Source organism: Notolepis coatsorum, assembly GCF_963971535.1.
Source record: "Notolepis coatsorum genome assembly, chromosome: 4".
NCBI classification, from domain to species: Eukaryota; Metazoa; Chordata; class Actinopteri; order Aulopiformes; family Paralepididae; genus Notolepis; species Notolepis coatsorum.
In genome coordinates, this window is record NC_140168.1 from 83606147 (window position 1) to 83618375 (window position 12229).

Genomic DNA, 12229 nt, shown 5'->3' on the forward strand with positions numbered 1-12229 from the left:
GTTCTTACTCATCCATTTATTTATTGCCAGTAAGCAGTCTGTAATGGAGCTAATCGCTGTATCATTTGGTTCAGCAGATATGTACAGTTGTGTATCATCCGCATAGCTATGGAAATCTACATTGGTTGAAGTTGAAGTGCTATTCTGAGGTCATGCTGAGCATTTAGTCTGTTTCTGTATTTGTTTTTCAGGTATGCTAGAGTAGAAAACCCAGATTCACATAAGTATGTGGTGTCAAACTGAATCAACACATCTACAGCTTTTTTATTAAAAAAAAATTACTTTTTACTTTTTACTTTTTATTGGCGACCCAATAAAAACGGGTCTGCGACCCATTTTGGGTCGCAACCCAGAGATTGGGAAACGCTGGTGTAGATAAATACAAAGTGCAAAATAAATGCTGTTGTATGCTAATGCATTTATAACATGTATAAGCAATGTTTGCAAACTGAAACTCATACAATTGTATACATGGCTTTTATATACATACATACGTGTGTGTGTGTGTGTGTGTGTGTGTGTGTGTGTGTGTGTGTGTGTGTGTGTGTGTGTGTGTGTGTGTGTGTGTGTGTGTGTGTGTGTGTGTGTGTGTGTGTGTGTGTGTGTGTGTGTGTGTGTGTGTGTGTGTGTGTGTGTGTGTGTGTGTGTGTGTGTGCGTGTGTGTCCAGGTCAGCTAGGAGAGAAGGGTGAGAAGGGACCTAACGGTGTCGGAGTACAAGGGCCCAGAGGACCCCAAGGACCCCCTGGTAAACGACCAATACACCACACTACAGTAAACTACTAATACACCACACTACAGTAAACTAACAATACACCACACTACTGTAAACTAACAATACACCACACTACTGTAAACTAACAATACACCACACTACTGTAAACTAACAATACACCACACTACAGTAAACTAACAATACACCACACTACAGTAAACTAACAATACACCACACTACAGTAAACTAACAATACACCACACTACTGTAAACGACCAATACACCACACTACAGTAAACTACTAATACACCACACTACAGTAAACTAACAATACACCACACTACAGTAAACTAACAATACACCACACTACAGTAAACTAACAATACACCACACTACAGTAAACTAACAATACACCACACTACTGTAAACGACCAATACACCACACTACAGTAAACTACTAATACACCACACTACAGTAAACTAACAATACACCACACTACAGTAAACTACTAATACACCACACTACAGTAAACTAACAATACACCACACTACAGTAAACTAACAATACACCACACTACTGTAAACGACCAATACACCACACTACAGTAAACTACTAATACACCACACTACTGTAAACTAACAATACACCACACTACTGTAAACTAACAATACACCACACTACTGTAAACTAACAATACACCACACTACTGTAAACTAACAATACACCACACTACTGTATTGATTGATTGATTGAAAACTTTATTAACAGATTGCAGAATGGGTACAATACAGTACAGCTCAATACACACAATTGTTAAGGGGATGCAGACCAGAGAAAGACTTTCGTCTTGTTTCCACCAGGGTCCCCCATTTTCAATTCATCAGGACATATATGACATACATGACATACAGATAGTCAGTACTGCTACATCTATACATTTATGACATACCAGATTTGCAAATACAGTACTGTTTGTGATACAGAAGGAGTCAAGAAAAGGGAGTATATACATTTGACGTAGAAACTGTACATTGGAGGAGGTTGGGTGGGGGGGGTTGGGTACACTGGGATATTGACAACCATACTGGGTAATTTACATTGGAGGTGGTTGGGGGGGGGGGGGGGGGGGGGCACACTGTATAAACAAGCAAAACTGTACATTGAGGGGGGGGAGACTCTGTACAAACAAACAAAATTGTACATTGGACTATTGACAAAACCATACTAGGTAAATGACTGTACATTGGAGGGGGTTGGGTTAGGATATTTACAGGGGCCAGTGTTGAATTGCAGTCTCCCGTAGGTGTCTCTTGAGAGAGGTTTTGAAAGTGGGTAGTGATCCACATTCCTTTACAGCTTTGGGTAGGGCGTTCCACATTGATGTGGCATAATTGCGAAACGTGTTTAGTCCCTTATTTGAGCCGAATCTGGGTTTAACATGATTTGTGGAGCTCCCTCTGGTGTTGTGATCGTGGTATTCACTGACCTTTGGGAAGTATTTTGCCATGTACATGGGTACCTTGGTCGTGTAGTGTATCTTGTAGACCAGGCCCATTGCAAGTTGCTGTACTCTGTCATCTACTCTAAGCCATCCTAGGTTGTCAAAGTGGGCAGGGGTGAGGTGGGTTCTAGGAGTAAGGTCAAGCAGTAGTCTGACCAGTTTGTTTTGAGATGTTTGTAATTTTGTTTTTAGCGCCTTTGAGGTGCTTTGGTACCATGAGGTGCAAGCATAGTCGTAGTACCCCTGAATGAGTGCTCCTGCCAGAGTCTTCAGGGTATTCTTGTTTACCAGAGAGGAGATCCGGTACAAGAATCGAGTTCGTTGGTTGACTTTTTTTATTACATTGGATGCCATTTTGTCACAGGAGAGATTAGCCTCTAGGATGGAACCCAGGTAGGTAATTTCATCTTTCCTTGTGACAATATTGTCACCCACTGTAACTGAGAAGCCGTCGGTCTTGCTGAGTTTGTTATTTGAACCGAAGAGAATGGACTCTGTTTTGCCCATGTGTAATGATAGTTTGTTATCAGCGAGCCATATGCAGATTCTGCCTAGTTCCGAGCTGAGGGTTTTTTCAACCTGTAACTTGTTCTTGTCAGAGACCAGCAGGGCTGAGTCGTCCGCAAACAGGAACAAGTTGCAGTCACAAGCTGACGACATGTCATTTGCATAAATTAGGAACAGTAGCGGTCCTAGTATGCTTCCTTGTGGAACACCACAGCTCACTGTGAGAGGGGGGGATAGGGTACCGTTTACCTCCACCATCTGTTCCCTCCCCTCAATAAACTAACAATACACCACACTACAGTAAACTACTAATACACCACACTACTGTAAACTAACAATACACCACACTACTGTAAACTAACAATACACCACATTACTGTAAACTAACAATACACCACACTACAGTAAACTAACAATACACCACACTACTGTAAACTAACAATACACCACACTACTGTAAACTAACAATACACCACACTACTGTAAACTAACAATACACCACACTACTGTAAACTAACAATACACCACACTACTGTAAACTAACAATACACCACACTACTGTAAACTAACAATACACCACACTACTGTAAACTAACAATACACCACACTACTGTAAACTAACAATACACCACACTACTGTAAACGACCAATACACCACACTACAGTAAACTACTAATACACCACACTACTGTAAACTAACAATACACCACACTACTGTAAACTAACAATACACCACACTACTGTAAACTAACAATACACCACACTACAGTAAACTACTAATATACTACTGTAAACTACCCATACATTGCACTACTGTAAACTACAAATACATACTGTAAACTACCAATACATACTGTAAACTACTAATACATACTGTAAACTACTAATACATACTGTAAACTACCCATACATTGCACTACTGTAAACTACAAATACATACTGTAAACTACCAATACATACTGTAAACTACTAATACATACTGTAAACTACCCATACATTGCACTACTGTAAACTACTAATACATACTGTAAACTACCCATACATTGCACTACTGTAAACTACTAATACATACTGTAAACTACCAATACATACTGTAAACTACTAATACATACTGTAAACTACCCATACATTGCACTACTGTAAACTACAAATACATACTGTAAACTACCAATACATACTGTAAACTACTAATACATACTGTAAACTACCCATACATTGCACTACTGTAAACTACTAATACATACTGTAAACTACCCATACATACTGTAAACTACTAATACATACTGTAAACGACCCATACATTGCACTACTGTAAACTACTAATACATACTGTAAACTACCAATACATTGCACTACTGTAAACTACTAATATACTACTGTAAACTACCCATACATTGCACTACTGTAAACTACTAATACATACTGTAAACTACCCATACATTGCACTACTGTAAACTACTAATACATACTGTAAACTACCAATACATACTGTAAACTACTAATACATACTGTAAACTACCAATACATACTGTAAACTACCAATACATACTGTAAACTACTAATACATACTGTAAACTACCAATACATACTGTAAACTACTAATACATACTGTAAACTACCCATACATTGCACTACTGTAAACTACCAAAACACAACAATTCCGATACCTGGGATTCGATACTGATACCAATCAGAGACGTTGTTACATGTTGGATTGGTTGAACAGAAGAAACAGCCAAGCCGCCTGGACACCACACATCAAATATATTGAGACAAACTTATTATTGGCCCACTGACGCTGATGAGATTAACGTTATACAGTAGGTTTTGAAATGTAGTCTTAGTTGTGTTACACAGCATTTGTCTATACTTGATTGTATTAAAACATCTGTATCAGAAGAGCCAGCCCTAGTAGAGGCCCGTGAGTGCGTCTCTATGAGGGATACTGTTGACTTGTTTAAAGAAGAAGTGTACGGCCCATGGGGACATTTTACTCTTCAGGGTCATTGTATTTTTTAGGAAATCCCTGAACATGATATTGCATTGGTTTGTGATAGATTATTAGTTACTGGGTATTTCAAAGTACCTCATATTTGGTGCCATTTTGAAGCTAACAACTAGGGCTTTCCAATGACATAAAATAAGTGTGTGATTATCATCATAATTTTTTATTATTATGGTTCATATGTAGTTGCACTTGAACTTGTTGAAATTAAACTTGGAAGATAAAAAAGTTATTAAATTAAACTTTCCTTGCTTATATCAGATGTATGTCTAATGAATGGAATGTAGACAATCTTGTTGGCAATATAGAACAGCTGACAGATTAGAAATAGCATCTATTGTTCAAAAGTTATTAATTAATTAATGAAACTAGATTAGATAAAAAAATTATAAAGATTTTTTTTTTACATATTGTGATGGTAATTATAAAACTTTCATGTGTGTGTTAAACATTTTCTTCAAACGTACCCCATTCTCTTCATAGAGCCTTGTCTTCCTCCATACTCTCTGCCGCTCTAGAAGCATCTTTCCTGGGTAGAAAAGTAGCATGGGTCTTCCTGGCTCTCTCAGCTCATGTTGTTAGCCAACGCTAGCATTGGAGCTAGCGTCCAGCAGCTAGGGCTTGTCGTCAATTCTAGGTTGATCAAATGAAATATGTTACATATACGAATATGACCCACTAATGAATACACTAAATACAGCAATGTGGCTATTTGAAAACACTGCATTTGCAAAATAAATACGTCAACTGTGTTCACATTAGCCATGCGTTAGCTCAGCAGCTGACGCATCGGAGCCTGGGTGAAGTTAGTACACACAAGCGGCACTTTTCAAAACAAGCTTTTTGATTGGAAAATATGACCAGAATCTCTGGAAAAACATCTCACAAACACTATAGACGGTCATAAACATTAACGAATGCTATAATAAGTCCAACAAATGAGTATAAATAGTACTTACACGGTCGTTTCGAAATGCACAAACACACGGCAATTCCCCGGAGAAATGTATGCTTCGACTGAACGCTCTGGGCAAATCTACCAAAAAACTTGAGCTGCCGTCGACGGAGGCTTTTATCGACTTCCGGTCAGAGCTGCGGACTGATACTTGCTGTGCGTGTGGAGGCCGGTCTTCCTAATATGGTCACAAAAAATGGTGTCCCTCCGCCAAATAATGGCCGCACAGTGTGGATATAAATAAACAGCGCCCTATCTGTACGGCGCCGTGAGGGACGACCTGGCCTTACAAATAAATTTGATTTGATTTGATTTGATACACAGAAAGACACATTTGAGTTATCTTGCACAAATTGGCCAATGATTTGAATCTCAATCCTCCTAATCTCTCCCAGGTCCCCAGGGCCAGGGCAGGACGGGGAACCAGGGGTCCTCAGGCCGACCTGGTAATCCCGGTACCTCTGGTCGACCCGGAACGCCTGGTCCAGTGGGCTCCGCCGGGCCTCCTGGGTACTGCGACCAGAACGCTTGTGTGGGCTACAATGTTGGAGGTACGTAGGGGTCCTCTCCACAGTGGCCATTAACCTATTAAGTTATGTTAGTTGATATGGTTTATCGATTTACGATTATTATCAGTTTGATAGCTATGAAATCATCGGTTATTCATTTGAATTGTCAAGTAACAGGTTGCTGGCTATTAATTTATGTCAGTTGTTTGATCACTCATTCATTTGATAGCTATGAACTTGTTATCAATATGAACTGTCGATTAACAGTTTGATAGCTATGAAATGGTGCAAGCATGTCAGACAATGGACATTTGGGAAATCGTGTACATACTAAAAATACTGTGTACAGTGTAAGTATATGTATCTTTCAACCACAGACTCATTATAATATTTATATTTTCATTCTCTGTGTTGTATAAATGCATCAGTTTATGTGCAGTCCAAATGTGACATAGCCTATAAACAATTTACTGTGAAAATATCATATTGAAACTTACGAGATCTGATGAGGCACTTGTGTATGAGGAAATATGTGATCGGCTTGGACTGAATATGAATATTAATATTTGTGAATATTAATATCGTATGAGTTGACATTGAGAAATTGTGGCTCTTGTCAATAAAAAGTTTAATCCATTTGGCTCTCATTGGGTTAAATGGGTCACGTGATACATTATCCATCCAATCCGCCCTCACCATATTTTAAAGTGACAGAAAAACACCTTGAAATATGATTAGCCTTATTCACTTCACCGCCATCTTTGTTTTTGCTAGCTATGCATTTCAAAGTGCTGACTCACTTCCACGTATTTCAAAACACGAGAACCGCAATGGCGAAAAACAAGTCTGGTGATGATGAGCTTGTAATTCTGTGTTATTCTGCCTATTCTTTTGACTATTTCAGTTCTTGAAGTGGCATTTTTATAGCTAGCTACCGTAAGTTTTAACACTGAAGTGAACGGGCACTTCCACATCCATACATACCTCACATCACATCAGACTTGACCGATATGGCAGCAAAGTGAATAAGGCAAATTACAGCTAAGATACGGAATTCACCTTGGTTTTCAACGCAGCTATTCTGTATCTATATTATGATACATAATAATCCTCCTCATGAAATCCCCACGATTTTCAAATAATTCTTCCATTGGAAGATTATGATAATGGCTGTCTGTGAGTCACAGATTCAATGCTGTTTTCTAAGTGCTTCCCTTGTTGCTTGCCGAACAGACTGTATGGTGGACTGCACACAAAGTGACTAATGGCAAAGGTCAAATTCTGCATCTTAGCCCATTATGATTTAATCAACATAAAAGATGTAGAATGTTCTTATTTTCTTCCTAAAGGTGCTATAGATAACATCAAATATATAAATAATAATATAAATACATCCACAGAGCGTTTATAAAGGTGCCCCCCCCCCCCAACCAATTGTTGATTAATAAATGTATAATAAAAAAATATTTTGCAGGTCCAAAATGAATGTTGTTGTTTACATGTTGCATTGTATGTATCCCGTCCCTACTTCCCGTTTCCCCACGTGGAATGCACCTGATTGGATAAACGACATGCTGGTGCTCTAGTGTGACATCTAGTGGCCGAATGTTATCTATATAGCACCTTTAATATATCACTGTGAAATTAGCTGTGGAATAAGGGAATTATGACAGCCGACTTTAGCTTTGGCGGTCATCATCACGGCTCATTTTGCACAGCGGTATATTGAAAGAAAATACTTTCTAAACCACGAACGCATGATTGTGGTTGATATCGTGCTGAATGTGAGTCCCTGTCACCTGCTCCTCGTCCGGGGGAACGGTGTAACAGACAGTAGTAACATAGTGCAGCTAGAGGCGCCTGCACCATGTGAGTAGTAATACCTGCATGTTGTAATGATTACACTCTGTCTTGTCCTTTTGTCTCCATCTCTCTTCTCTCTTCTCTCTTCTCTCGCTTCCTCTTCTTTTTTTTTTACGTCTTGCCGCACGTCCGTTTTTCTAACCCTAAGATCAGCAAGATCTGAATAGCCAACAACTCTATCTGAATGAGTACTGAGTGGCGTTCAACGAGCGCTAGATGAGGAATGGCCGAAGGGAGTGGATTATTTAGTGATGCTTTTATTCAAACGGGTGGCTAGCAGGAGTGGTGTTGTCGTGTGGAGTAGTCCAGCTGGCTCTCGCCTTTCCTTGTTAAATTACAAATGTTTTTAATGAGGAGCGCGTACATTTACATTGGAATAAGCACATCAAGATGTAAGATAAGATATTCGTTTATTGATCCCCTTTTGGGGAAAGTTCGGGCATCATAGCAGCATGGGGGAGGGGGGAGGGGAGGTACAGGTATGGGCAGGGTAATAGTAGAAAGACATAAATATAGGCAATCAAATCTAATCTGAATATAAAAATAAAATATGCGAAAAAAACAAAGGTGCAGATGAACGTCTGAACGTTATAATATACGTTACAATAAATATTAAGCAAGGACAATAAATAAAGTAGACTCGACCGCTAAACGCTTCTTTCTCGTTCACGGTCCAGTCTCTAGGCGGTTTCAGAGGAATTCTGTTGCCAGGGGAACCGCTCGGACCCAAGTTTATTTCCTATCAGTTACTGATATTAGCAAACTGAGCTACAAAGCTGCGTGCAACAGGGAAATACACTCGGGTCCCTTTAGAATGTCTATGTCGTTGAGTTGAAACTGCCGTGTCTATACGGTCTCCTTTCAAATCGTCCACAAATCGTAGTTTGTGTGTCTTTAAGGGTCTCACTGGGAGAAAAAAGGAGAGGACAGTGTTGTCGTGATGGGAAAGAACTGGGTACCACAAGGAGAGGATGTACTTGCTACTGTACGTAGTGGGCGGGACAAAGCAAGTTTGAGGTGGATTCATGCCTGTACACTTAAACGTGTCTGTGACAGGCAGCACACAGGGGGATTGCCCTGGTTGCATGCACTATTATTACAGAAATACTGCAGTGAATCACTATAGAAACATAGTATTTCTATGATAAAACCATAGCGTGCCCTCCCACGCGTTACACTTCACCAATGAGAGTCCTCGCTGCCAAGTGAAAAGACGTCACTGGCAGTCGCTGCACGTATCGGAGGAAGCGTGCGATCGGCTTCGGGACGCCCTTGTACCGACTCGTAGGAGAACATGCGTACAACAACCAGGTAGGGGAGGGGGGGAATTGGCACAACGACTAAATTGGGACGGGGAGAAAAACAGAGAAAAATTGGAGAAAGAGAAGGTAAAAAATAAAAAATAAAAGTAATACTATAGTGATTCGCCATACATTTTAATAGTATTCCCTAAAAAAATACTATGGTGAATCTATAGTGTGTAAATTTTTTCCTTTTTACAGGAATACTGTAGGTTTCCCTAGAGTTCATTTTGATATTGGTTGGTCTGGTTGGCACATTCCGACGTTCTTTCTACAAGTATTTCTATTATGTACAGTATGATACACACACAGCACTATTGAAAGGAGATAACAATGGTTGCTGCTATATGTATTTCACAATGCTTTGCGTTATCACAGCTGGAACGAATTAGTCTGACACAGAAAACATCAAAATGTTGAAATGTCAACATCCATAATGGATATCAGCTAGTAGACAAAACAGGTAACAAAACTAGTTGATTATTATGTTGATTGCACTGGTTCCAAAGCATCCACAGCAACCATGACAATTTATTTATCACCTGCTAGCACAAGGTTAAGCCAGCGTTAGCCAGTGTTCGGGTGTCAATACACTGGCAACATGATAGGGCAATGTGCTGGCCGACAGGAAGTTAAAGTGAGACAGGAAGTTAAGTGAGACAGGAAGTTAAAGTGAGACAGAGGGGGGGGGGGGGGGGGGGGTCGCCGTGCAATCAGTCGAGACATGTGCTTGTTCGAACGTTGCCCGAAAGGTTGGCCAGCATATCACTACTTTCCCATGAATTTGTTTAAGCTACATTCGAAAGCTTCCCCTATCACGACACTAGCGTGATGTCTCCTTTTGATAGAGTTTGTTCAGTCGTCCCCCTTCCGAAATGGTCTCCCATAACCACTGGCGCCGGGACTCAGCCTTGTGAATATAGTCCAGAAGTAACTCGCTCTGACAATACTGTCCCTTCCTGGTTTTATCTCCCACATTACGACCATCCACTGCTGCTGTGTTAACTACACTGACTTGATAATGATGATAATGATGATAATAATAATAATAATAATAATCATCATCATAATGATAATAATAATAATAATAATAATAATGAGTGCTCATTTAATGCTCAGATGTACAGTAAATAGATTGTTGGGCTTTCAGATTTGTATGTGCACGAGGGCTGTTTTAATAATATATAATAGATATATATAATATATAATATAATATATATATATATATATATATATATATATCATTTGTATGCTGTTTCTATTTTTAACTAAATCTGTACAGTTTTATATTGTAGAAAGGCAATCCAAGACAATGGACGAGTCAAACGTCAATGTTCAAGTTAAAGGGGCACTTCACCAAAAAACAATGCTGATTTATTTTGCACATAATTTTCACACATCCAAAAACAGTTTTGCACACATTAATTTAGTTTGACAGTTATTGACAGTAAATTAGTTTGAATATGGCCAACAGTGATGTCATCTGGGATGTTGAATCATGTGTGCAAAACTGAGTTTTTGGGTGCGTGAGTTTATGTGCAAAATAAATCAGTTTTTTTGGGGGGCGAAGTGCCCCTTTAACAAACCTAATGAATGCCCAGGAAACCTGAAAGCGACGTATATATCTCAGTCTTTAACGTAAACTTTACTGAACATTTTAAACCTACTGTAGCTACATTCCAAAATGGACCTCCTTTTAGCTCTGCTTTTGATGTCGTCAGTCAGTAACCTTGGTAACCCCCGGTAACCCTTGTGCTTCTGTGTCTCTTGCTCCTTCCTTCCTGTCCCGCCTCCCCATGTCCTGTTCCGCTAACCTAATCCAAAACCCACTCGATCCAAAATGTCGCTTCTCGTGGTGTGTGGTTTGGGTTTCACGGCCCATCTGACTGACCTACTGATGGTTGGTTTGCTGGCTGGTTGGTTGGTTGGTTGGTTGATTGGCTGCCTGGTTGGTTGCCTGGGAAACACAGAGGCTGAAGAGGTCACTGACAGAGGCCGTATCCCCTCAGTCCAACTACCGGCCAACTCCTTTCAAAACTACGAGGAGATGGAGGAGGAAGACCCGTACGAGCACTACCCCTCCGAGTACTACCAGCACAACTACCCCGCTGCCCGGCCCGTCCAGCCCGACGAGGGCGTGCTCTCCCAGGACGACGTGGAGCTGAGGTCCCCGGGCGTCCACCGCGCCACCCGCAGTGTGCCAGGGGGAGCGGGGGAGGAGGCGGGGGAGGAGGGAGAGGAAGGGAAGGAGGAGACGATGTCCCTCAAGAAGAGGCTAAAGAGAGCGGTTAAGAAGTTACCTGGGACTAACAACTGAGGAGAGGGGACCACTCACTCTTTCCTGATTGGGCGGTTGGAGTCTTTCTGAGGACTATCAGCAAGTGCCTGATGTAATGGACATCATGGAGGGGATTATCTGGGGGTGGGGGGGCTGGGTTGGGCTTGGGGGGACTGGGGGGGGGGGGGGGGTTAGGTTAGGGTTGGGACTCTGTGCTATCTCAACTCAGTGCCATAGAATTGTGCCATTTAAGCATTGACCCTTGTGTTGGATACCATTTTCAATGTTTAGTAAAAGAAAAATTATACAATGAATTTTTCTTTTTTTACTCTGACTCATTGGCCTTGGCTAATTTTCTGTGAAGAACACAGAACACGTTGAATGAACACTGTGCACCCCCCCCCTACACATTTATATTACATACGTGGTGTTCCACTGCACCCAAAAGTGTGGAAATTGTAGGTGAAAACATGGTAAACAAACAAAAGGTTTCACTATCTGCCTCCGCCTTGTTTCATTGATATTTTTAAAGATAAGCTGGATTTATTCCATTCATGTCTTGATTATAATTTCTTCTTTTTTTTCACATTTGATCA

General features: G+C 40.4%; 1 protein-coding gene across 1 annotated transcript in view; it reads left to right on the forward strand.

Annotated features, from left to right (window-relative positions):
• The window catches only part of col14a1b (collagen, type XIV, alpha 1b), a 334004-nt gene extending 322244 nt beyond the window's left edge, over positions 1-11760 (forward strand). The window contains exons 45-47 of the mRNA XM_084312005.1: positions 669-746; positions 6078-6233; positions 11365-11760. Coding sequence (XP_084168131.1) covers positions 669-746; positions 6078-6233; positions 11365-11672 — 542 coding nt within the window. The 3' untranslated portion in view covers positions 11673-11760. The remainder of the gene's footprint in view (positions 1-668; positions 747-6077; positions 6234-11364) is intronic.
• The last annotated feature ends 469 nt before the right edge of the window (positions 11761-12229 follow it).